The sequence below is a fragment of the Thalia democratica genome, chromosome 3, assembly GCF_965202585.1.
Source record: "Thalia democratica chromosome 3, ktThaDemo2.hap1.1, whole genome shotgun sequence".
Taxonomy (NCBI): Eukaryota; Metazoa; Chordata; class Thaliacea; order Salpida; family Salpidae; genus Thalia; species Thalia democratica.
In genome coordinates, this window is record NC_139167.1 from 30,997,468 (window position 1) to 31,025,212 (window position 27,745).

At 27.3% G+C, this 27,745-nt stretch overlaps 2 protein-coding genes across 4 annotated transcripts in view; one reads left to right on the forward strand and one right to left on the reverse strand.

Moving 5' to 3' along the window:
• Positions 1–8,269: 8,269 nt before the first annotated feature.
• LOC145832682 (uncharacterized) overlaps positions 8,270–27,745 on the reverse strand; it is a 61,959-nt gene continuing 42,483 nt past the window's right edge. For all 3 annotated transcript variants that reach the window (XM_082939986.1, XM_082939985.1, XM_082939984.1), the window contains exons 17-37: positions 19,425–19,604; positions 18,874–19,053; positions 18,413–18,607; positions 15,898–16,035; positions 15,416–15,596; positions 14,984–15,146; positions 14,497–14,581; positions 14,303–14,388; positions 13,891–14,025; positions 13,350–13,472; positions 12,939–13,117; positions 12,372–12,507; positions 11,895–12,041; positions 11,555–11,648; positions 11,205–11,281; positions 10,946–11,080; positions 10,607–10,654; positions 10,238–10,360; positions 9,570–9,694; positions 8,873–9,008; positions 8,270–8,643 (exon numbers count right to left, since the gene is read on the reverse strand). In XM_082939986.1, coding sequence (XP_082796112.1) covers positions 8,569–8,643; positions 8,873–9,008; positions 9,570–9,694; positions 10,238–10,360; positions 10,607–10,654; positions 10,946–11,080; positions 11,205–11,281; positions 11,555–11,648; positions 11,895–12,041; positions 12,372–12,507; positions 12,939–13,117; positions 13,350–13,472; positions 13,891–14,025; positions 14,303–14,388; positions 14,497–14,581; positions 14,984–15,146; positions 15,416–15,596; positions 15,898–16,035; positions 18,413–18,607; positions 18,874–19,053; positions 19,425–19,604 — 2,741 coding nt within the window. In that variant the 3' untranslated portion in view covers positions 8,270–8,568. The remainder of the gene's footprint in view (positions 8,644–8,872; positions 9,009–9,569; positions 9,695–10,237; positions 10,361–10,606; positions 10,655–10,945; positions 11,081–11,204; positions 11,282–11,554; positions 11,649–11,894; positions 12,042–12,371; positions 12,508–12,938; positions 13,118–13,349; positions 13,473–13,890; positions 14,026–14,302; positions 14,389–14,496; positions 14,582–14,983; positions 15,147–15,415; positions 15,597–15,897; positions 16,036–18,412; positions 18,608–18,873; positions 19,054–19,424; positions 19,605–27,745) is intronic.
• LOC145832683 (ceramide synthase 1-like) lies at positions 22,317–26,420 on the forward strand. Its single transcript, XM_082939988.1, has 6 exons — positions 22,317–22,609; positions 22,958–23,114; positions 23,346–23,526; positions 24,701–24,856; positions 25,778–25,931; positions 26,167–26,420. The coding sequence occupies exons 1-6, from the start codon at positions 22,376–22,378 to the stop codon at positions 26,257–26,259; spliced, it is 975 nt and encodes a 324-aa protein (XP_082796114.1). The 5' UTR covers positions 22,317–22,375; the 3' UTR covers positions 26,260–26,420.

Sequence of the window (27,745 nt, forward strand, 5' to 3'; positions counted from 1 at the left end):
TATAATTATAAGCCCATAATTTAAAAAATTTCTACAGGTTGAAATTATATCCGTTTATTTACAAATAGTTTCAATAATAAAACAATACACATCATTTATTTGTGTATTGTTTTACACAAACTATTTATTTGATTTTACTTTTTTGCTCAAAGAAAAGTTTACTTTATTTTTGTAAAAAAATATAAACAATTTTATTCATACACTTTAACCTTATTTTAAATAACACCAGTTCAAATTTTACATATTTAGAATTTTTATTGTATATGTTCTACTTACAACTTTATGTATACCTTTCAAGTGAGATTATTTTTCAACAGTTGAGTAAACAATAAACTTTCATTTTATACAGATTATCTTAAGAACTTATGTCTTATAAGTTTTTGTTTCCTTTAAGTTTTTAACTTAACTTATATTAATACAGCGATATACTTATAGTAGTACCAGTAACAGGAGTAATGTTTGAAAAAATCATTAAAGATATAAATAAATTTTCTTATATAAATAGTATGAAAGAGAGATTGCACTTTACCACAGTTAACAAATAAGTATAAATCAAAACAAAACTATTGATAAAGTTAGTAAAGTAAACATAAAATTACTTTTTTTCATATGTTTAAACGCGTTCAGCTAAGTATGTTTTTACTCGAGGGAATCTACTTTCTTTAGAAAAACTTTATACACTGTTCTTAGAAAACAAAAAAGCTTCTTTGTTATCTATAGTATAGAGCAATTTTTTTATTGTAATTAAACTTCAATTTCCGTGGTTAACCAGAAATTTTAAATTCAAACACGTTTTACACAATAAACAAAACAAATCTTGTTTTTATACATGATGAACAAATTGATAATCTTGCACTAAATCAAAAGCATTTTACATATATTAAAGGTTTTATTGGGCCCTTATAAAACTTTGTACTTACAAATACATATTCTAAGGTAAATCTTTGTTTATATTAATATTGTTAACTGAACTGAATAAAAACATTAACAAACCTTTAAAAGAACATTTAAAATTGACAATTGTAGGAAAAATCCAAACTATGACCAAGCTTTTTGTGATAAATTTTCAATCAATTCAAAAGGCTATTTATATATTCTAAAAGAATCAAACAACCATAAAGTTTGTAACTATAGCTTGAATAATAAATATTAAGTATAGCTTAGTTTATTTTTTATTGTATTTCTTAAACTTTTATTAAGTAATTGAAGTGATTATAACTTAACAAAAATTTTTTACAAGTTAACCATAAAACTCGCTTTTTAAATTTTAATATATTTACAATAGGTTTTTTTTAATAGACACAAGTATTAAATACAATAACTTTATTGTAAGATGTCGTTTGTAAAATAAGAAAAGTTGCAATATATATGTTTCTTATTAAATAAAAGATATTCTATAATATCGGTTAAAAGCTCAAAAAAATATTTAAACTTGTGTTACAACAAATATTAATTTGAAAAAAAAATGAAAGAAAACCTAAAACCTTAAACCAATTTTAAAATGTATTTTACCTTATAAAGTTTTTAAACGTTTTCTAACATATTTTTCAAAATAAACTGTTATGCAAGTTTTGGTCAATATTTAATTGATTTTGTTAGCTTAAACTTTTCTAAGTTTACCACTGAACATACTGAAAAAGTTTCAAATCACGCTGTAACTTATAAAAGTAAAATATTAACAGATAAATAAGTTAACTTTTTTTCTTTAGATATATATCTTTACTTCAAAGTTACAACTATACTTAAAAACTAAAATAAACAAAATCTATTTCGTAAGTAACTCTGATAAATTTAAACTTTCATTAAAATTTAAGTGCTGTAGTATACTAAAAGTTGCTAAGCTTTCTTACTTTTCAAAATCCGAATAATAAAACAACAAAGACAAACTTTTAAGTTTACTGAAAACAACGAAAAAATTCACTGAAAACGGAAGGAATTTAAATGAAAAAATAAGTCTGGTGTTCAGACAATTTACACAAAAAACAGATGTATAAATCACCTTTCACCAAGTTTCAAGTTTATTGAGTATTTCTAAGCTCAATTCACCCAGTTTTATAGTTGTAATCTAGTTCTAAGCTGCTGCTTTATAATCTTAGAAAACAATTATGACTTGATTATTGCTGTAGATTAACAGACTTATCACATTATTTTTTTATTTAGTTTTACTGAAATCAAAGTATAGTTTTTAAAGTTTCGTAATTATCCGAGTTTGTGAGTTAGTTTCAAGGGTTAACCAGTTCTAAGGCCGATTAAGTTTTAAAAGTTGCTTAAGGTTTCTTGTTTTTTATTATGCAGCAGTTCTTAGACAAAAAATACTATTACAATACTTTACTGTAAAAAGTTAATGTTAATTATAAAACAAAATTAAGGTAAAAGTCCTTTAAGTGTAAACTTTTTTTAAATATTTAATAAGTGTTTTTAAATTTATTAGCAGAATTTATAAGGAATACTAGATGTTAACAATGCTAAGACATTATATAAAATCAGAAAAGTAAATATCTGAAAAACTTAAAAAATCTATATAAAAATGCAACTTTATTATTGTAGTTTAATAAATTTAAGAAATGCAACCATTTTATAATGACTAACGGCATCGAAATATATACAAAAGTTTAATACTTTTTTTCTAATTATTATTCTAAAAAAGATTTAAAAGTAAGTTTTACTTGAAGTTTATAAATTTTAAATCACATACTAAAATACAACACTAAAGATAATTTGTTAATCAAAAATCAAATAACGATTTTATTTTCAAACAATCTATTTAGGCAAAACAATTATTATTTAAAAACCGTGTTAAAAAAATTTTTAGAACTTAAAATATGCGAATTAAAGCTTTCCTATATTTTTCCTTTTTTATCATAATTAAGTTTTCCGATTTTAGTTTAGACTGGTTAACCGCTAATAAATTATATTACGATTTATAAAGAAAAAAAAATTGATTATAACACTTGTATAAATCATTTATTGTATTTTAATAGACCACACAGTTAGAAACAGCTCGTATTTTATCGATAAAACGTATAAAAAGTGAGCATGTGTTTAACCTTTAAACTTAGCATGTGAACTTCATGATTGTTTTCAATTAATTAATTTTCAGCATATACTTTCAATACAGAAAAGCTTAAAGTGATTTTATTTTTGTTAAAAATAACTTGTACAACTTTTTATTAGTATAAATTTACGTTTTTAAAATAAAATTTTAAAATATTGTTCAAGATAATGAAGTTTATACTTTTATTATATAAGTTTTATTATTTCTATATGAAACTATGCAGTATTCGTTATTATAACGTTTTTTTATTAGAAGTATTTAATAAAAAATGTAAAGAAAACAAAAAAATAAATCTTCTAAAAAATTAAAAATAAAGTATTTAAGTGCATTTAGAATATTTTAAAGCTTTATTATATAACAACTCACAATTTGAATATATATTTAGCTACTTGAAATTTACTTAACAATAAGGAACATATAAAGAATTTGCCTATTGTAAAAAAAATAATGATTTAGGTTTATAAAAATAAAAGAACAAAAACTATAAAACCTTGAAATTTTTTGTTTTTAAAGTAAACTCTAAATTATCAAAAACTAACGTGACTAAATATTAATTAATTGTGAATTTCATTAATTTAAAAAACAAAGCACAACTTTCTAAAAAATAAATACCTGATACAAAATAAAATCAGAAAAAGAACTAAGTTTAAGTCCGTGAAACTAACAAAAAAAATTAACTTTAATAAACAATGTATGTGTCTGTGAATAAAATCTTTTAAAAAAAATCTAATGAAAAAAGAGTACAAATATAAAAAAAAAGTTTTGAAATAAACAATTATTACACATGAAAATTTTCACACAGATAAAAATTTACTTTTGACCTAGTTTTTAGTTTTTGTGTTTCTTATTTAATTTAATTACTTTAGTATTGATTTTTAAAATGAAATAATTAAATTAACAGTTGCATTGCCCATTAAAATCAAATTTATAGAAATTTGAGTTTGATTTGTCTGTTTTTGGAATGACGTTTTGTTTTTGTTTTTTCTACTGCGTCAGTAATTGTTACTTTTTTGTCTACAAAAATTCTAAATGCTGTGAAATCAAAAAAACCAAACTGTTTATAAATTTAACATTTTAAGTTTGTATAACATTTAAATATAATTTAAACATTTTTTTTGTTTATCAAGTTTATTAAAACAGTTTCAAGTTATTTTTATTAGCTATACATACTCAACTCTTTCGTATTAAACTATTTGCTATAATATATAAATAAGAATGTTTTTTAATTTAAAATTTAAGTGTTTCTTTATTACATATTGATTAACTTTACGCTTGAGTTTATTTATTTATTTTTAACACCTCTGTTTAAAATTTTGTAATTACTACTATATACTCTTAGAAATTTATACAACTATTTATTGTTATGAGCAGTTATTTTCAAAGTAAGAAACACTGTTAATTATAATTTTTTTAGAAGTATAAAACATATTAGTTTTATTATAATTAGATAAACTTAGAATTGAATAGTTTTTTATCGACAAATTTTATTTTGATTTCTTTTTACACTTTTCAGAAACCTGATAAATTACAACACTTTAAACAATATAATGAGTGTATTGTTTAAACAATTTCATATAATTACAGATAAATGTTGACATAATTCGATCAAACTTACATTTTACAAAATGCAGTTAAAAAGTAGGTTAAATGTCGGTATGTCTGTTATATGAAGTGTAAATCGCTGTGCAAGTACTAATTTAGTTATGAGTTCTATAATATAATTATACGTTTGTATTGCAATTGAAACCAGTATTTTTTTTATTTCTATACTTTCTTACGATTAAGTATTCTCTTTTGTAAGAAAACGATATAAACAGTTAGTTACTAAACCTTAAATTTAACTTCAATCAGTGCAAATTTAAATTAAAGTTTTTTATAGCAGTTATATTAAGACTAATTACGTAGTAAAGCACAACGTAATTAGTTTTTCATATAATTAATTAAATATTAAATTAATTCACATAATTCTAAGATAACTGTACAGTTTTTAGAAACAACTAACATTTTAGTTTTACTGAAGTTAGTTATAGTGATTGATCTTAAGTAAATAAAGTTATAATTTTCTTTTTCTACTTTATAATGACTAAAGTAAAAAGTATAACATATAAGTTAAAAGTTTCTTTTATAACCATAAATTCCTATTAAATTTTATTTATGTTTATTGTCTACATCTATTACTTGTTTATACAGTTTCAAGTAAAATTTATATTTTTCAGAAATTCGTTAATTAAAAGAAAATATTTATATATAATACTTAAAAAGCTTGTTTTATTTTACAAAGAAAATTTCACTTCATTACTATTATTTTTCTATGTTTTTGTTGTAATGTGTTAATTGTTATATATTTATGTATTTTGATAAACTTTAATTTGTTTTGTTTTTTTTCAACAAGTAGTAAGAGTTAAAAAAACTCAAAAATTTGACAAAACTGTAGTTATAATACAAGATAAAAAATAAGAAAAGTAAGCTATAAATTAGTGATCTACCGATTCCAAGATTCGGACTTGGATTTGGATTCGGATTTGGACTCCGCTAAATCCTATCTTCAAAATAAGTTTCGGATTCGGTAGACCACTTTGAACTTTTTGAATTTTACTTAATTTTTAGTCAAAGTTAAATGAAATGTAAAACTAGTTAATGATTTCACGCTTTAATGGATAAGAAAATGGGCTATCTCACTTATAAAAGCATTATCAGTTTTGATATAGAGTTTCGCACACAGTATAAAAACTATGATATATTATTTTTGTTAGACTCTTAATCAAAATTAAGTAAACAATTAAGGCGTTTAATCTCAGCTTTATGGATAACCGCTCTTATTTATTCATCATATGTTTAGTATTTATATGTTTGCTCGTTCTATGAATTGCTGCATTGTTTAAAGAAAGAAAAAAAAATGCAACTTAAATAAGTAACATTAAAGAAGATACTTAAATACTTTTATTATGTGTTTTTTGTTAAAATTATATATTTTATTTTACTGATAATTTTAGTTTTTATGATATATCTGCTATAACTTCAAACATTTTGAAATTTATTATAAAACAATGTTCTAAAAGTAAAAAAAAATCTGTTAACAGTAGAAAATTAATTAATTTGCAATGAACTGCTGCAACTACTTTCATTATTTATTGTTGAACTCTGAATACTAAAAGAATATTTAGAGCTTGCTGCAGTTATGAGAAATAAGGCTTAAAATCAATGATGCTACATTTCATTGAAAAACATTTGCCTAGTGATTTATGTAAGTTTTAAAAGTAGTTTATATTTTTTGAGTGAGAAGTTTTATAAAATTGTTGCTTGGTTCTTTTGTATAATAGATACTTCACCTATACTATATTGCCTAATTTATATAAAGTAGTCTAGAATAGTCTTTAGTATTGATAGATAAAATTCACTGATACATTATAATAAGTTAGTATAAAAGCATTTTGTTTTTATTACGTCTAATTTAAACAAGATAAATACGAAATTGACCGAAGAGGGACCTAAGCACAAACGTGCTAGGAAGTCACCAAGTCTGCAGGAAAAATATGGGCGAAAAGACTAGGTTGACAATCTTCCCAAAGACAGTCAACCAGACCCAACTGAGACTTTAGATGTTGGTCCACCAACATCCATAGCTCAAAAACCTTTCATGTTTTTTTTTATTTGATGTTCTATTTTCTGGAGTAAAAGATTGTTATGAAAACAAAATCTTATTATAACCAAAGTTGTATCATTCTCTTTACAGGGTTGCCAAAAAACCTGAAACCCAGGAATTTGAAAATTTAGACTAAAAAACCTGGAAAAAAATTAAATTTGTGAAACTAATAAAAAACTGGAATTTTAACAATTTTTAGATGTTTAGTAGTAAAATTTTGATTTGACACAATTATATCTACCATATAGATATTTTTATAGCATCATCGAAATTTTGTTCAAAAGAAAAGTTTTAAAGGAGCTTTACAGTATTTTTTGAATGTTTCCATACAATTTAACTTAGTTTTTCTCAAAATAAACTTTAAACTAAGAATAGACCCAAAAATATGTACTTTCGAAAACCTATAGGAATTTTAGAAAATCTGGAGAAAATTTGCCAAAAACATTTAGCAACCCTGTCTTTAGTAATAAGTAGAGACCTTTATTTGTTATATATCTCTAAAGACAACAGCTTTATATAAATAAGTTGGCTAATTTTTTACTGTTTTTAGTGCAGAAGTATAGTTTACAAAAACCATATATTTTTAAATGATTTGTTTCTTATCTTTTATTAATTACAGCAATCAAGTGTTGCCAAACACTCTGGTTACTCAAGGAAACATAGGGTGTTCTGATAGTTTTGAAAATCTCTAAGAGGTTCGGGGATACTCAGGGTAGTTTTAATTTTTAATAAATACATCAGGGTAGTTTTAAGACTTTCAAATATAGCATTAGCTTAATAATTATTTGAAGATATATTGGTTTGTATTTTGTAGTATCATGTTTTGCGTAGTAGTTTAAAGTACAGTTGTTTTGTATCCATAAAGTGTTTTATTTAAATGAAAACATAATTTAAGAACAAAACTGTTACGACCTATATTAACAGCTTTATTTAAGTATAGTTTACACAACAAAAAACTAAATTACTATTTAGAATTAAGATTCAGTGCATTTTAAATTTATAATACTATCATATTATTATTCTATAGTTGACTTTGTTTTACAGTATTAATAATGTCTTCAACAGTCTAGCAATATTTTACTTTAAGTTAGGAAGATAACTCCATCGCAGTGTGCAATATCTGTGGAGAGGAAGTAGATAACCTAAGTCTATACTACCTCTTCTATGCAGGATCATTTGAAAACTCAACACAGCGAGAATTACAAAAAGTCTCAAAGTGAATCTTTAGACAAAGATAGAAGTTGTACTGCACCTGAACCTCCGAATAAAATAAAGCTTGAAGTTATCAGGCAAACTAGCCTTGATTATTATAAGTCTATGAAACTCTGGGACATTCATGACTCAAAAGCAACTAAAGTTTATAAAAACATTATTAAAACATTTGGACTCGGATTCGGACTCGGCCGAGTCTTAAATTGAAAATAAGACTCAGATTCGGCCGAATCCGAAATTTTTGAACTCGGTAGATCACTACTATAAATGTTAATTTAATTTTCAGATGCAGCAGTCTGACAACAACGTACATTTGTTGTTTAATGAAAAAACGCGATTAATAATCAAAGACTAAAAAAAGCACACTTTAAACATGATTAACAGCAAATTTGCATTAAAAAAAAGTTAATTAAAAGTAGCACGAAAGATAATATGAAATTGTGAAAACCCTGATGTTAAAAAACGTACCGGAAAAAAAAAAACTTTTGAGTTCATTACGTTTCAAAAAAGCACTTGATTTATTTTAATGTTTCTCTTTAATGCTACCGTAGTAAAAGATAGCAAAGTACCGTTACAAATAACAAAAATCAATGGCAGTGAAAATCTTTAAAAGCGCCTAAAATATTCAAAAAAAAAAGTCTTCAGTTCTTTGTAGCACTTATCTGAAGTTGTAGTATGAACACATTGAATCAATATATTCTGAAACAGTCCTGTAGCAGTATTCGTATTGTTCCTGAAATTATTTATTATGGTTAAGCTTATTTTTTATTATACATTGAATATTCATAACTCTTACTTATCATGTAATTTTAACCATTTGTTCTATACGAAACAAGTAGATCCTCTAAATATCTTAAACTAACAAAATCTATGAGGTTTTCATAAAACCAAACAATTTTGATATACTTTTATTAGGTGATTGAATACAGTTATACTACATAGGTAGATACAAACTAACTAACCAGAGTTTGAACCATGTGCGGTCTTTGCATTCTCAAATTTTTAATAACTTGGAAAATATCGACGACACCTTCAGCTTTTACTTGTTCCAATGCCGTCCAAAGAGCACAAAACGTCCCTGTTCTACCTGCGCCCGCACTGTTACGTCATAATACATGTCATTTGTTACGTCACAATATATACTTATTGCTATATGAAGTCATAAGACAGATAAGTTATGATATTTTAATGTAAAAGATTAGTTGTAAAGTCATAAAATGAAAATAACTAACTCTAATGATGTGATATAATCTAGATCAGGGTTTCCCAAAGTTATTATCCTTTGGTTTTTTAATTTCTGTAAAGGGGACCATTTGAAAATAAAAGTCTAGGAAACCCTGATCTAGAAGTTTCAGTATGGTATCAAATTTGACTATATAAAGTACTACGAAGTCATAACATAAGATAATAAAGAAATTAAAACTTAATAATTTTGTTTCTTTTGGTTAGAAAAATGTTTTTAAGAAAAATACTTAATTAGTGAATACATGAATTGAAAAACTTTGTAAAGTTTTGTCAGTATAGTTTGCAACTTTGGTGTCTTTTCATATAAATAGAGTAGTGTTAAAAATTATAAAACAACTGAAAAAGATGTTTGTACATTCAAATTTCAAAGTTTAACTCCGACTAGTATAATCTCAACACAAATTTATTATCAACCTGCAGTGAATAATGATTGGTTTGTTACCGCTTGCTTGCTGTTGTTTTTGAACACTTTCAATTAATTCCATCATATTATAACCGTTAGGTGGCACTCCTTCGTCTGGCCAATCTACCATTTGAAACTGTGAAATAATAAGTTTGTTAGAATAAATTATATTGTAGTTAAGGAAAATTATTTCTTCAACAAATACCACGTAGTTGATTTACACTTTTGTTACTTATGTTGAGTTTATGTAAAATTTTATAAAAAAATAAGTAAGTATATAAACTTAGTTTCTTTGCATATATCGAACTGTTAGGTATCTAATATACACGAAGGGACACTATTGCACAGATTGATTTTTTTTATAAATTATTTCTTTAATTTTTTTTTATACTATCACTGTTACCCCCTGACCCTCACTCTTGGTTATTTTTTTATAATTATATATATTTTTAATTTAACTTTTTAATTTTGATTTTTTTCTCGCTCAAAAATGACCCTTCAAGCAAAAAACGTCCCTTCGTGCAAAAGTGTCCTCGAGTATATTTGACCTGTCCCCACTTATAACATGTAAAAGTATTATCACGTTTAAATTAATAAAAATGCAAAATCTTCATCATTGCCTCCCTGTATGTTATGCCTGAACATCGACAAACATTATACCATTGTATTGTAAGCAAACCTGTCTGACGTAATGCCTTCTTCCGGTGAGGTCTTGAGATGAGCTTAATACGAAATCTCTGACGATGCATCCGTTTTGTGGATCTTGAGTTGATGTCACGCATTCTATTAACAAATTACCAACCTGCGTACAGTTATGCATTTAATTTATTGTACTTTACTATTTTGTTTTTGTATGTAAAGATTACCAAAATGTGTACAATTAAAAAGCTAATTGTATAATAGTATATAATTTTATTATTATCAGTAACAAATTACCAACCTGTGTAAAATTATGTGTTTTATTTATTGGATTTAATGTTATTAATTTTATCATTTAACAAATTACCGACCTGTATACAGTTATTTTTTTTATTAACAAATTACCAACCTGCATAGTTGAGCCTTCCAATCCTGGCCAGTATTGCTCGCATTTTACCTGTTGGGTAAAGTCAAAGTAAATATTTTTTGTTAATTTATTTAACGATCTACTGGATCAAGATCCGATCACTTTTTACAAAGACGCGGATCTTTTTTCAGATACAAAATACAGATCATACTACGTAACAATTTTCAAAAAAGATAAATTAAAACTGGTAAAATTTCAACTAAAAAAAGGTCAATACGTGGGTTAACACGGTAGATCAATAACATTATTGCTTTGAAAATGGAAAATTCGGCAAAAGTTGTAAGTAGACTTTTGTTACTTAGTAATAATTATCTTTAGTACCTGTCCTTTTTCTTCAAGCCTGGTGAGCATAACGATTGAAGCTGATTGTGTCGTCCACACCATTCGCCAGAAATCGTGGATTGTGTGATCCAGGGGTCCCTGGGTTGCTATGTACGCATCTTTTTGACGGTATCCCTGATAATCGTTAGAAACAAGTTATTTACTTTGATTTTTAAATAAATCAAAAATATGTTCTATTGTAATAAAAAACTTTTTTTTTAGTCTTTTGATCAAAGCAATCTATAATTTTCAAACTAACATCAATATAGGAGGCGTTGATGTAATCAGAATTTTCCATACCAGGCACACAGGGAATAATCACTCTGTTTGAGTCATCTGAAATTTTTAAGTTGTTTTAGAACTACAAAGAGCAGTATCTACATCAACTGTTAAAACTAGTAGAAGACTGATTCATTTAAGTCATTTATTCTGAGTTAGTTGATTTCCTTTACGTGCAAATTTAAGTTTGTAAAAATTGTTAAATTTTTTTGTATTACAGAGTAAGTACTCTAAATTGATAAAATACTATGTATTACTTATTAAAACATTAATCAACTTAAAATATTATTTTTTTAATAAAATGAAATTATATAAGATTTCTAAACAAACAAGGTAAAATAAGAAGAATTCTGTTTTTCCTCATATTTGATGGATGGTTTCCTGACCTCATTAGATCTTTCTGAATTCTGATATTTGTCAGTTTCTGTATTACAAGTATTTGAAATAAATGCGTATACCTTTTTTTATGTTTTTGAATGCAAAAAAAAAATTTAGAAACATCATAGACAGTTATTCATAAAATATTTTGTAATATGCGTTTACGAAATCAGTTAACAAAATTGCTTACATATAAGTTAATGTATTTCATTAGTTATAGTTAATTAATGTTATATTTATTTTAAATATTCATAAATAGGTTTAAAACACAACAAAATTTACTCAAACAAACCTTATACTCATGTTCAAGAGCAGTTATGTTTCCAGGCATCTTTTGCATAAGTTCATCTATATGTATCGAAACCTCAGAAGCTTCTACTTCTGTATCTCCGTACAAATTGTTTTCTAATAACGCCTCGTATATAAAGTTGTACTGGTGCTGTTTGTGAGTATAAAAATTAAAATATGGTAATAATATCGAGTTTTAAAAATTGAAACTATTTTAGGCTAACTTTTTATTAGGCGAAAATATAACTTACAAGTTTTTTTAAAAAGCTTTTAATAAAAAGGGTACAATGAATATTAATTAATAAAGTATTGTAATAAATTTTTATTTTAAAGGAAGTTAAAACTATAATATATTTTAAAGTTTTCACTGTAATTACGTTTTATAACTCTTTATATGATGTTAAAAAACTTTAAAAATCTGTTTAAAATATTTTGTAATGATGTTATTTATTTTTAAACTCTAACAAATAAAATTACAAACTTCAGTTTGAACCATCTCAGGTCTTTGTTGTCTCAAGCTGGAGACGAAGTTGTAAACGTCAATTTTACTTTCTCTGTTCATCATTTCCAGCATGCTATCGATACAAATAAACGTTCCCGTTCTACCTACTCCTGCACTGTTATTTGAAGGTTTTTAATACAATATAAAATAATTAGGTATCTAAAACAAAAGTTATAGCCACACAAGGCCATAATACTGCTCTTGAGAACAAAAAAGTTTATTTAGTGCTTTTAATGAGTAACAAAGTATTTTCAAGGTAAATCGAGCTGTTGATACATTTTTTAAGTTTGAAATTGCAGTATAAACTTTAAATGTCTCTATTCGTTACAGTTTTTACGAAATGTATAGTGCAGCTCTTTCAGCAAAGTGTTTTTTTGTTTGTGTTTTACGAGAAACCAAAATCGTTTACAAAATTTAAGTTAAACCTCCTGGCATATAGCTGTAAAATTCAAAGTTGTTATATTCTACAATAGGAAATATTACAGACTTCTAGCACCTTTCTACGTCTTTACTTATTCCTACATTTTTACAAGCCAGCAATCTCACCTGCAATGCACAACAACGGCACCGTACCCGGGAGCCGAGTACTGTTTTATTCTCCTGATGAACTTCAGGACGCCGCTGGGCGATTTCGGCACCCCGAAGTCTGGCCAGCTGGTGAAGTGGTACTGGCACAGGCTCCGGGACATCGACACTTTTGTGTCCGGTTGGTTGTTGTGGAGGAGCTGTAATGAAAGTTTGATGGTGTTTCGGCAGACTAATATGTAATTAATAATTATTTGTAAACTATTTCTGTTGCTACTACTTAATGATAAAATAAACGTTAGTTGTGCATAACCAATAATCAAAGAAATGTAGTTGCTTCCAGACATAAAGTTTTTAGAATTGATTATATTAAACAATTTATATTAACAATGATATGCATAAGAAAGGACATTTTAGATAAAAAATACGAACTTGCTCCATACTGAATGACCGGACAGAATAATCAACCAAATGGTTTTCACTTAACAGAGTTACTGCAACTTTTCCATATATTTCCATCTGGCTCGAAGAAGGCCAGTATTGTGCACATTTTTCCTACATTTTACAGTAAATCCCAAATTAAAGATTATACAATCTTTCTGAATAACAGTGCATTTTTATCGTATATAGTGACGTATTATAAAAAGTTTATTGCTTTGATAAACCTTTTAAAAGTTTATTATTTTTGTATGAAATGTTTTGTATGTGTTATGTAGTATCTGTAAATTTATTTAGTGTACCTTTTAAATTTCAACTTATAAAATTTACAGAACAAACAATTGCTCAGTGTTAGTATCATAAGAATAGCAGTAGCACATACACATTATTTTAATTTTTACAAGAAAAGCTAAAGTCTGATTACAAGTTATACGATAAATCTGTGAAAGATATTTATACAGAATTTAATTTAATGTCAAGTGTTAATTTTTATACTTATTAGCTACTTTTAAATAAAACTGTTGTAAAACCATACCTCTTTACCCTCCATTAGATTGGTGACCATGATTATTGTTGATACATTTTGATCCCAAATCATACTCCAGAAATCATTTATTGTGTTGTGCTTTGGACCCTGCGCTGCTATAAACTTTCCTTTGTTGTTGTATCCCTTTAAAGAATTATGTTAGTTTATAAAATGACATCGTTAAACTTTATTTGTGTTAAGAATAAAGACTGATATTAAAATCTATTTTCATTTCTTCTAATAACTTTTTAATGTGTAAGAGACAAGATTTTAAACATTAACTTTTTTTAAACTTGTACTTCAATAAACGATGTTCAGCAAAAAAAAAAAGGATAAAACTTAATGATAGGCAAAATTAATAGTGACTTATAACTATAAAATATTCCGCCTCCTATTTATAATAATATTTATTTAAACTAACATCAACAAATGAAGCGTTTATGTAATCAGAACCATCGTTGTTAATTCCGTGAATTGATTTTGGTAAAACTACTCTTGAATGATCGTCTGTTATATTAATAATTAATACAAACTTTAATGGTAATATTTATTTTTAATACAAACTCTAATGGTAACTAAAACGAAATCGTAATTATAGATATCAACAAAACTTACATGGAATAATATTGATGTAGCGGTTTTTTTCTCTGTTCAGAAGCTTTTCTCCTTCTATTTTCGGTCCCTTGCTTCGAGGTAACATCTGTAGTTAAAGTTGAAATAAAGAATTTATATTTGAATCGAAATCCTAACGGCTAAAAAAGCCCTTATTTAACAATATTTTTTATACCTTATGAACAAATTTTATTAGCAAATTTTTAAGAGAACACAATCTGCTTTATATTGAAAATGATGATTAGTTAAATAACCGCGTTTTTTAACAATTATCAAAGATAATAAAAGTTTTGTTTTTTTTAACAAATCTTTTCATCAAGTATCAAGTAATTAATTTTAATTATATAATAGTTGTATTAGTTAAATTCTTCGGTCATTATGATAACAGGTCAAAGTAAATACTTTTTATTGTTTTTAGCAATTTACTAGTTATGTTAAATAGTTGATTTTTGAAAACAATCTGTAAAATTAATACTATGACGTCACAAACCTGAAATTCCTCTCTCATCAGCTTGCAGTCGTCAGCCTGTCGCCTAGCAACCTCCTGCTCCAGTTTTTCCAGGGGAATAACCTGTTGCCACCCGCCCCCGTGTTGCCTGGATACCGTGTTGTAGTTTGACGTGGGCAGGAGTAATGTCGACTCCCTGTCGTATCTGTGACGTCATAACATGTTCTAACATGATTTTTTTTTTTTTGTAAAGATAACAAATGAAGATTGTCATGTAAAGCGACACATTAAACCATTTGTGAAATAAAACTTTTTTCGAGTTTTAATGGAATATGTTTAATTATTACAGTTTTTTAGTGGAATGCTTTTGTTTTGTTTTTTCAACTCAAAAGCGAAATAAAAAGGTGTCAATGTTTTTTTTTTCATTTTTTAGTTAACGGTCTCAGATATAAAAAAGCAGAACAATATACTAACGCAACGGTGGGACTGAAATTCATTCTGTTATTCCCGCTTGAATATTTCTTCCTCTTGCTGAAACCCCCTTTTCGTTTCCATACAAACAATCCGAGTATGGTTGCCAGTAGCAACACCACAGCGACTATAATTGCAATCATCACAAAATTCGTCTTCCCTTCGGATAGCTTATCCAAGTCAGCTAGTAAACATTATTCTAATATTTGTTTTGGTATTAAGGTAAAATCTTTATTACATTCAAACATAACGAAGACAAATTTAGTATTTTATTTTTATCTACAATAAGTAGAATTAAGTGTTTTTAGCCAGCTAAGGATAAAAACAAAGTTAATATCAAAAAAAACAAAAAATAAAAATATTTCTTAAATAGAAAACTTCTTTCCTTGGCCAGCTAAATGTAGATATATACTGGTGTAAAACTTCATTTAGACTTTTTCTTAAAAGGTACTGTTTAGTTTTTTTTAAATAAACAAAATAAATACCACTTTTAGAGCTGACAGTGGTGTCTTCTTCTGTAGTGGTGGTTTGTGTTGTCATTTCAACAGTGGTCAGTTGAACTGTCGTCTGCGCAATTGTAGTTGTCGTAGTTGTTGTTGGCGGTAGGGTAGTTGGAATAGGAACTGTAAAATAAATAGTTAGTTCAAATTAGTGTTCTTTACACTTAACCTCTGTATTTGCTAATATAACTTAAAAGGATACCTATTAAGTTTAAAAAAAGAAATTGTTGTGAACAGCAAGCTAGATAGATTCTAATAAAAGTTTTGAAACCTTTTTTTTAAGAAAAAGCTCAGATAGTAAACAATAACTGGTTCAAATATAGCTCCAAGTTAAATAAAGTAAAAGTTTTTTTTTTTTTGAAGAAAAAAAAACATCAAACTTTTACTTTTATGACTTTGAACTCATAAACAAACATAACAATAAGAACTTATACTTATAAAATATTAGAAGCTATGATTGTTTTGTGTTTGATTTTTCAGTTATTAGCAAAAATATTTATAGGTAGTTAGTAAACATGTCAGTATAATTTCCAGAAGTTTAAAAATAAGTTACAATATAAACTTCTATTAAGTAAAGTGAATAGAAATAGTTTAAGCTTTGAAATAACTCGAGGTAAACATCAAAAAAACTTTAACCTTAACTGCAACTTGCTCTTTACTTGAGCTTGTTTGTTTAAACTTACTGTTTGCTCTTTACGTTGTAAACCGACAAACTTAATAAAAAAGCAAACATCGTAAAGCCAGCAGTACTAAAAAGCCTTTAGAAAATTATCATGTTATTTTTTAACTCCTGCGCAAATATCCTTGGAATTATTTAAAAACTGGTGTAAAAATTGAACTCCAGATTGTTAAACATTACTACAAAATCGACTAATAAATAAATTATCATTTTCTAAAATATAAATTACAAGGCAGCATATGACAATGTAATATTAAGTACATGTTACTGCTTATAACTCAATAATTAAATATAAAGTTTAGTTTTAATAAATTCATAGATTCATAGAATAACACTTTTACATAAAAAATTTTATGTTTATGTTTATATGTATATGTTTATAAAAATATGTGCAGAAGTATGTGAACCAAAACATAGTTTTTATTTTCAAAAATATCAAAGATAGTTATATTAATCATCGAGTTGATACTAAAATGAGTCGTAAATTACACTAAAATTTTAAGGTTAACCTCCCTCGAGGTCATAAAGACTCCAATAATAAAAAGTTTACAGCTTTTTACTTCAAAGAGAGCTTTTCACTTGTTTGCAAACAAATTTTTCTTGTAAGAAAACTGCAGGACAAGATTACAACACGTTTTTATTTCGCATTTATTTTATAAATAATTAATTTTTTCCATGCACTGATCCTTGTTGCCACGGTCGTTAACTTCAGCTACTTTTGCGTGAATTATTTAGCTTTTTGCTTGCTAGTGCAAAATAAACACGCGTTTGGTAAAAAATTTAGAACTTTAACCCCAAAACACATGTATAAACACAAATGAAAAACGCATCAAATTTGGTGTAAATGTGTTTTAGATTAAACTTACGTTGGTGATACAGGCTACTAGCTAAGCAAAATTACAAATAAAAAAAAATTATTAAATACAAGTATATGTTATTGAATTGAAAGAATATTCTAGAGAAAAGAAATTAAGAGTAATCCTTTTTTAGAAACATTAAAACAAGTTTAAAAACGTATTAACTTTCGACGTATGTTTTACGTTTTTGGACTTCACTCAAAAACGTTTAGCGTTCAGTGTCGTATGATGTCAGAAGTAAGTTTTGAAAACAAACAAAATACGTCTTATATAATTAAAACATACACGAAAAAAATTCAAGCCTGTTAGAAGCTGTTTAGTTAACAAACAGTTGTTAAAAATTTTACAACCTTCTTAACCCCTAAGTAGTTTACAAAATTCGTTACTCAAACACCCAAGACTTAAAATGTAAAATAATATTAATTTTAGTTATCAGTTGTAAACGTTTACAACACTCTAACCTTGAAAATATATAAACATCAATATTTATAAAAGTTATTTTGCATAACATAAGCAAAAGCCCCACCTAAAGTTTTTTTTTGCAACTCACGCCTAGTGTTTACAAGGGAGCAAAGTTCGACGGCGTTCAGAAACTTGTAACATATATTTTCCTCTCCTCTCATTGGCCGATACAAATCACGTGATACATGGTACGATGCGGCGATGTAAGAAATGCGCGCGAGAAAAAAGAAAAGGGGGTTTTAAGAAGAGAGCGAGCAAATATTTACCTTGGTAATCTGATAATGAGCAGTTTCATGATAAAATATTTTACTGGTCGCAACAGAATTTGAAAGTTTTGTTTTTATTAGAAGTAGTTTTTGTTACGTATTTTGTTGTTTTTGTGTTTTTTTAACAATTTTTTAATATGAAAAACGACGAGGCAAGCTCAGTACAAATTTAAGTTTTGAGTTGAACATTTTAAAGTTTTCATAATTTTTGTTTTTCAAAAATTGTATGAACTGACCGCATGAATTTTCGATTTTGTTTGGAAGCCACATCTTGTTTTCCTGGCAAGTCACGTGACTGGGCCCCTCCTCAGCCAATAAGAACCCTTCATTGCATGCTACCATGCACACTGATTTGAAATTGGCTGATTGGCTGCAGTTTTCGAGTCTTCCGTTAGTGACTTGTATCAGTGACGGGTCCTCACATACTATTTCTGTAAAAAACGTTCAGCTATGTGGTAACTATTAAGGCAAACTTAGGCACATTTAAGTATGTTAATTGAGTTTAAAAAGTAACTTTGAAATAATTATTTCAACTTTTTCAAATTAGTTTTATTGGCTGTGCTGATTCTAAAATTAATTTTGACTATTTTTTACTTTTTACTTAGCATACGATTGACGTACAAGACTAAAAGACGCACTTTTAGTCTTTTTTAGGCAACGAACACGCTTATGAAATTAACAAACAAGTTTAACTCACGTTCGCAAGTGGGCATTGTGTTGTTCCACATCTCGTTCTCCTGACAAACCCTGGCATCCTGTTCAGATATTTGGTATCCTTCCTTGCACTTGTAATTACAAACCGATCCCATATCGTATCCTGATGTGCAAGTCTCATACAAGTTTATAGGTATTGTTACGTCATTGATGCATTTCACTTCTGGGTTTTGAGAGTTTGTTTAAATATATTTAGTTTTTTGATAAATTTTTATAAATATTTATAACTAGGTACATATATGTGAAGGGTATTTCTTTAGAACAAAATGTCTTGACAAAACTTACCTCGGAGACAATTATATATATCATATTTATTAGCAGTAAAAGTTAATTTTTGATGTAATAAATAGCTTTAGATAGTATGACATTTTATGAAATTAGCACAGTCCGGATGAAATTATTAAAAAAAAACATATGAGATGGAATCTGTTTTAATCTTGTTTAATTTGTATACACAAATTCGCTTGTATTAGACTGCTTGTACTTTCTATATTAACAAATCCCTTGATCAAACCAATCACCATAACAACTAACTGTTGCATGTGGGCGGTTGCCGGGGCTGCCACCCCTCCATGGTGCAGGTGCTTTTCTCCTCCCCCACAAGCTTGAACCCTTCGAAGCAGGAGAAATGGCACGCGGACTGCCACAAGTTGCGGTTGTCGCACTTGCAGACGCCGTTCGACGGGTTTGACAGGTACGGCGTGCAGTTGAACTCTGTAATAATTAATAGAATAAGGATAACTAAAAAAAACCTGGGTATTTCTTTCGAATTTAACTCATTTTTTTTTTTAGCTTCCGTGAACGTTATCTTTTACATAGTTTTCATAAAAGATTATCATTACTCGTTGTACCCTCAATTGAGTTGGATTATATATTTAAAGATAAATTATTTATTTTTAATATCAAAAAAACTAGAACTGAGGTTTATATTAGATATTTTTTCGGAGTGTTTCTAACTTAGATAATGCTTGAATTATTCTTTTGTTTGTTTTTGACAAAAAAGCAAACATGCGGACATTTAACTGACATTTTTTTTCTACGTCAAACTTTGAGAAAACCGCAAAAAATTAATTTCAATGTGAAGACTAAACTTTGGCTAACCTTATTACATTATGCATAAAGTAAAGACAACAACATTTTCGAGTTCTAAGAATATGAAACTAATTGTTTTTTTTTTTGTCAATTATGTACTGAGGATTAAATAACAAAATTTTTATACTTACGTTCATAAAACTTTAGCTGCTTTAGGTGTCAAACAACAATTTATCTTTTGAATAATTGAAAACATTAATTTAAAACATTGAAAAAATTTAAATATATATATATATACTTTGCTTCATAACTTTAAACGACTTATTCAAAGTAAATAAGATGTTCAACAAAGTATCATTTTTTTAATGTACTTCCAAGTAGCATATTTTAATACGATAATTTTGTAAAAGATAATAAACAAGTAAAAAAGGAATACTTGTAAACTAATTAAATAAGTATCGTATTTTATACAAACTTTTTTGTTTTACACCATTAATTTAGTTTATTATGAATTTAACTCCTTTTTGTTTTTTTTTTAACTAATTGTGCTGGTAAGGCAAATATAAGGAAGTATTTATGCATTAAAACAATATATTTCCTCAGTTTGAAAAATTCAATTGTTTAGAAAATTAAAAGTTATTTATTATGAAGCAAAACGCAGTAGAAGCAAAAATATGCCTCATAAACAGTTTTTTCAAGATAAATATTTGAATAGTTTTTCTAACACCTTTTACTTCCTTTTGTGGTGGAATGAGTCAGAATCGTGCCATAAACTTCACAAATTTCTTTTTATTGTTTGTTTTTATTATGATACTTTGTTGCTAAAGGTCAAGAAAAGAGCCACATGTTGCTAAATAGTAGGCTTATTACTATTCAGCAGTTTTAATTTGATTTATTAAGTTGAAATACTTTTATAACTAGTTTTGTTTTTATTTTAGAAATGATTAAAAAACTTATCATTAAGCTTTTTTTTTGTTTTTTGTTTATTACTAAGCTTAGATTTTGTGAGTTAATACTTCCTACCAGTTGTAAAAAAACAAACGATAAGAAAACAGTTTGTTACAGGCGATTAAACTTCAATTGATTTGTATTCCGAGAAGAGAGGCAAATGTTTATCCTAGCGAACAGCACAAACATCTCTTCGGGGTGGAGAAAATGCACTCAATTACAACGTTCCAGTTTAATTACATCTGTGTACTTCATCATTTACATTTTTAAAGGTTAAAAGTTTGCCTTAGCCTTCAGTTACGTGACAAGTAAACATTTTTAGATTATATTTCCAGTTTCGAAAGAACATACTTTGTACCTTATTATCCTAAATAGCGTGATTATGGCCTTATACTGTTGTCAATAACATAAACAATTAAATTAATAAAGAAATAATTTCCTTGTGAGCTGCAGTAGACGCAGAAAAGAAAGCAAAAGGGAAAAAGGCAAGAGTATTTACGATACGAGAAGGCTGGTACAAAACAAATAATTTAAAATAGTTGTTTGTAGCAATTGACTGGAGCACTGTGTTTGTGTTATTTAGTGTCTGGTCATAGTATAAGTTATTACTATTATTAGCTTAATTTATATTTTAAGTTTAACTTTAGAAGTTCAGTTTTAATGGAGATTATTTTGTAGAAGTTTATAAAGATGTTTGAAGACTAACTGATTCAAAACTAAAGTTTAATACACTGGATTACAATATTTTTTTTGTATTCGTTTTGTTTTCATTCGGTTTAGTTTTGTTTTACCAAAGAATGTCAAAGTTTTCAAATGTTTTTTCAGTATAAAATATTTATGTTTTTTTCGAAACATAGCTGTTTAAAACTTTTACTTCGCAACAAGTAAAAAAAGTTTTACTTGAAAAAAATACCGAAGAAATATCCGTTTAGTCAATCTTATTTTTTATTTAACTTTTTTATAAACCTCATTACACCTACACAATTTTATAACAAAAAGCTTTTTTTCAAGAAAGCTGTTTTTTAAAAGGAAAGGGAAAATAGATACGAAAGTATCTACTATCATGAAATATATTCTTAATCAAGTATATTATTACACTAATGCTTTGTTTTATGAATATAAAGTTTAAAAAAACAAAAAAAAATATTTAAAACTATTATAGCTGCTATTAGGTAACAAAACAAAATAAAAAAAAATAAAAACAAATTAATAATGCTATACTTAATAAACGACTACAACTGAAATTTCATACTTTGTTTGTAATCTTGTATGAATTAAATTACTATTTCTTTTTTTTCAAAAACTTATTTTCTCAAAACTAAAGTCTTAAGTAACACAAGTAATCTCAAGTTTAACCATTAACAAACAAATGATTTAAAAACTTAGAAATAAATTTCTCAATTATTCTAACAGATAGAATCTATATTTATTTAAATACTTTCTTCTTCCACTTGTAGACAAAAGTATTTTCACTTCAACTCTCAAACCAAAATAAATAGAAAATCATGGGAGGAGAATTTCCTTTGGAGGAGGGTCACAACTACTACTCCACGTCATACTCAAACTTTTTAATTTCATCTGTGACGTCACTGTGGAAATCATGGAGCATGAGGAGTGACGACTGGATTGAGGTGCAGTTCTCCTATTTGCACTTCAAACCTTATTACGTAATAAACGTCGTGTTGTGCGCCATCTTGTGGACGGTGGCGAGAAAAATGGTGGCAAAGAAAATATTGCAGGTTGGTGGTTGTTTTTAATTAAACTTTAAAAAGTGTATATAAAGTTTCAAAAATCACTGTACAATTTTTTCGTAATTAAACTTAACAAAAAATTACCCATTGTTTTGATTAAATATCTTATATCTTCTAAATTTCCTACCAAAGAACAAACTAATCTCCTAGCAGTATTTAGATAAGAAAGAATAAATCAAAAACTCTAAAAAAATACATCATCCGCCTAGTAACTTAAAAATTTTTTAAACAAAACTATACTTCCTACAAACTACTAGGAAAATCGGCATAAAATATAATTAAAGCATAACAACATAACAGCTGCGCATGTTATTATAATATTAATTCTATTGACAGCCGCTGATACGGAAGAGCTCATTGGAAGAGCGGATGGTGGTGAAAATAACTGAACTTTTCTTCAACATGCTGGCTGTTGGGATTGCTTGGATCTACCAGGCCTACCTCACATGCTACCACTACGACTTGTTCAATGAACCCACCAAAGTAGTGTATGGTTGGTTTATATTTGCTTTAATTTTTTTTAAGAAAGTGCTAAGCGCAGAGTTTTTTAATTTGTACAGTTCAAATAAAAATGATTTTTTATATTCTCATGACGTAATAGAAAACTTTTGCGACCATGTTTTTCAGTTTTTTAGCGACAAAGTTACATTAATGCTGTTTAAAAGATGTTTACCTAGCAACTTGGAATTTTGTTCAACTACTAATACTAATACTTTCTTATCAGAATGGAGGAACGACATCGAGGCAGACTGGCACCAGTCGATCGTGCACTTGTACCAGGCTTCTTTTTATTTACACCGCACTTACGCCTCCTGGTGTGAGGACGAGTGGCGGAGGGACTCCCCCGTGCTGATGACTCATCACGTATTCACATTTATACTCCTATCAACAGGATTCATGTACAGGTTGGTTTTACTGCAGGTTGTTAATAAACTTGAAGCTTTAGTTTCAATGAGAAAGAGCTCATAGTCAACAACTTAGTTTTCGAACTTTAATTTTCTAACAAAGTCCGTACTTCTTATGCACATGCTCCTAAGTTGGCACCTTTAGGTTTTTTATGTACTCATGAGGATGGCTACTGTGTTGTATGTAATTGAAAGTCATTTACTTCATTTCTATACTTCTTTAATAAAAATTTTAATTGGGTTTATGTAGCAGTCAAGTTGTAATTGTTGTGAATTATTTCTTCTTGATTATAAGTTGGTTTTTGTTCTTTGGAACAAAGCCTATGGAAAGATATTAATTTAAAGAAATAAACTACTTATTTTAATTTTAAGTCCGTATTGGATGATTATGTTAAGTAGAGATCTGAATCTGTTTTTTTTTCTCTGAACTGCAAACTAATTAGTTGTGTAAACTACTTAAAAAAAATTGTTTAGTTAGCAAATTTGTACATATTTTGCTGAAAGTGGAATTTCATAACGCTTATTATTATGGCAAATTTTTGACGTGTTTGTAAAAATAATAGTTTAAAGTTGTTTTTGGTTAGTTTTTTCTACGAATTTAGTTCAAAAACTAGTTAATTTAAGGTACTACTCCATTTTAAGAAGATTAATGACGGTAGTAGTTTCTTCAAACTATCGAATAAAATATACAAACTAGCAATACTTTTTTTTTTAATTTATTTATAAAAATTTTCTCATCAAGTTTATCACATATTTGCGTTAAAACAAATATGCATGAATTACATAAGCAAATAATGAGGTTTGCAAATATTTAGGTTACAAAACATTTTATGTGTTTTAAACACACGGCATATTGACTGATCAAAGTGTAAAAGTTTGACTGTCTGAAATAAAGCGATTTATTAAAATAACTGTTATAACCTTTTGTATTTATTTATACATCATGTTACAGTTTATTAAATGTATATTAAGCTGTCTTTATAATATAAGAACTTTTTTTTTGATTGTTCCAATCTCTTCGATGTGTTTCAAACTTATTTTTATAAATCAAGTTTTACGTTTTATCGTTTCAATTGTTTACAGGTGTTCAACCTTGTTGTTATAATTTTCACAAGTATTTAACATTATTGTTTTTATTACAATTGTTAAACATTGATGTTATAATTTTTTACAGGTATTTCCACTGCGGGTTGTTTGTGCTATTCTTGCACGATTTGAACGACGCTTTACTGTCAGCATCGAAAATATTCAACTACCTCACTAACAAGGAAAGCGACAATATTTTCGCATATCTGTCAAAAATCACCTTCGCCGTTTTCATTTATTCATGGTTTGTTTTAGAACATTAAGTTATTGTAGTAGCTTTATAAATACTTGTGTATGAACTGCTACAACACAAAATTTTAGTTATTTTAGATATAAACTAATGCAAAAAAGTTAAGCCACATTAACAATTTAGCTAGATTAAAAAAACTACTAGCAGCAGTTTAAAAACAAACACTTTAATTTTTTTCAATAATAACATCTGAAAATAAATTTTCATAAAACAAAAACCACACGAAACTTTTAAGCTGAAACATAAAAACTAGCTGCGGTTTTAAGCAAACAAATTCACGCGACTCTGTTTGAACTGGTTGCAAAACAAACATTTATGTAAAAATAAAAAATTTACAAAATTGTTGATATCACCCAAAATATTCTACCGCTAGCTGGCAACACAGAGCTACATTTCATTAAAACCTCCCATTCAAAAGTTCTCACGACGCGTATTCTATTGTTGTCACCGCACACAATGAACGTTTCACAATGGCCTCATGTTACAACTGAGCAGAAGGCTGCTTGTAACTGATTTGATGTATCGAACTTTTATCATTTTTCACGCCTATTTTTACTACGCTCGATTTAATCTATGTACGTTCCCGACCATAATCCGTCTTATTAAGCAAATATAAAGGTCTGCTGTGGATTATTTTTTGATCGAAGAATAGGCTTTTTTAAGTGCTAGAGAATTAACTTTTTTTACAAAGTAGAGCCTGATAGTAAATAAATCTTGTTTTATATACAAAGCGGGACAAAAAACGAATAATTTAAGGTAAACAATTACGAATAGCTGGTTCATCAAAACTTTTTTGAAGAAAGGTTTTTTTATATACAGTTTTTTTCTAGGTATTTGTTCAAACTGAACTAGTTACAATTTTTACAAAATTTTAAATATACATCTAAGCCATTAAAAGTATGATTTTTCTTCCAGGTACTTATTCAGACTGAACTGGTTTCCCCTTGTGTTCCTGCACACGACCACGGAAATAGCGGGAAAGATATTGAACAACAAGTACCCGCCCGTTTTCTTCCTCAACAACATTCTGCTCATGTTCCTGCTCGTCATGCACTTCTACTGGTTCAAAGTTTGTTCAACTTTTGTGTTTGTTTGTATATTTTAAAATTTTGTTAAACAAGATTCAAATAGTGATTTACTATGAGTAAGGCAGCTTTTTTTTCGTTATCAGGTATAAAGGTTCGATTTCCAACCTTTGCTATATTGGTTAGTTTTAAACATTTGATAAATGAATTAAAACAACTCTATCGATTTTTGACCAAACGTGTAACAATTTCTTATAAAAAAGTAACTTTTTATTACAGTTTATACTTGCCGGAGCTTGGAAAATGCTGATGAACAATAAGGGACCCATTAAGGATGACAGAGACATCGAACCTAACAAGAAGCAATCATAATTATATATAGGAAAATAATAACGTTTGAATGTACCTACTATTTCTGTATTTGCTTTTAAAATACATAATTGAGCACTAGTACCTACTATTTCTGTATTTGTTTTTCAGTTGTGCTCTAATACCTGTTATTTTTAAGTTAGGCCGTTTTTTCATAATTGAGATGCAGTGTTGTCTACTACTTAAATAGATATTTGAATGTTGAGTAGAAATTGTATAATTTTTTGACTTCTTGCGTTTTAAAGAAATTTTAATTGTCCTCTAGCTAGTACCTATCATTTTTAAGTCAACAATGTTTTGTTGTTGTACAGTGTTTTTTTGCTTGTTAAATAAATTTTGGCAAAATTTTGGTTTTTTTTATTTAAATCGGTAAACAGTTGACAACTTAAAAGATATTTTTATTATTTCAATACGTTGTTAGAACTTTAAAATTATCCAAAAGCTGTTCTAATTTATTAACTAAGTAATTTAATATATAAGATGTAACGTTATAAGGCGTTAAATCCTGGAGATCCTGATAAGCTAAGCTTATCGGAATGTATATCACAGATGTTCTTGTGCTAAAACTTTATTTCAACTAACGGCGTTTCACTGCTCTCAAATAAATTTAAGAACAGATCTACGGAGTCTATAAAATGTTAACACACATTAGAAAAAAAGCAGAAAAAAGCATGTATAATTATGTATAGTATTTATCTAGGTAGTAACTATAAATGGACTTTATGGTTTAAAAACAAAGTTTGGGATAAAAGCATAAAATTATAAAATTGTCTACAAAAAAAACAAATTTAATAAAAGTAGGCACTAACCTCAAAAAGCTCTAAGAATAGGCCAGTTTTAAAAATGAAAATTAAATTGAGTTGTGCAGAAATGTTACGTCATAATAATTTTAACAAATTGTTCAATAATTTATACAGCTTAAAAACATGAAGTATTAAACTTGCAAGTATATGCGAGTTTTGTGAAATAAATTAGTACATAAATAGACAGAGTTATTTAAAGTAGAATCGTCGGTTATGGGGACAGATATTCGATAAATCTTGCCGCTTATTCAGAAGTAGGTCTTTATCTTCTGCTGCAATTACTGCTCTTTCTGTATTGCAAGTTGGGCAAATTCTACTTACTCCGTTGGATGCATGTTTGGTTTTTGAAACAATACTCCACTCCATGTTTGGCCTTTTACCGTACCTGTGAAAAAAGCTCCAGACATAATCCGATAAACGCGTGCTTTGTTTTTTATTTATATTTTTAAAAGTATGTTTATGATTAGCATATCTATCCTTGAAACTACCTGCTGTACTTCCGATATAAATTTTATCTGGGCCCCTACTTTCAACTTTAACTTTATAAATTACATTTTTAATTAAACAATTACCTTTTAATGGGCAGTTATCTTTGTTTAGTTTACGGCAATTACATGTTTTAGGCATATTTTTTAACTTATTACTATTAGGGTTAGTTGGTTTTGAATATTTGTTTATAGTTTTAT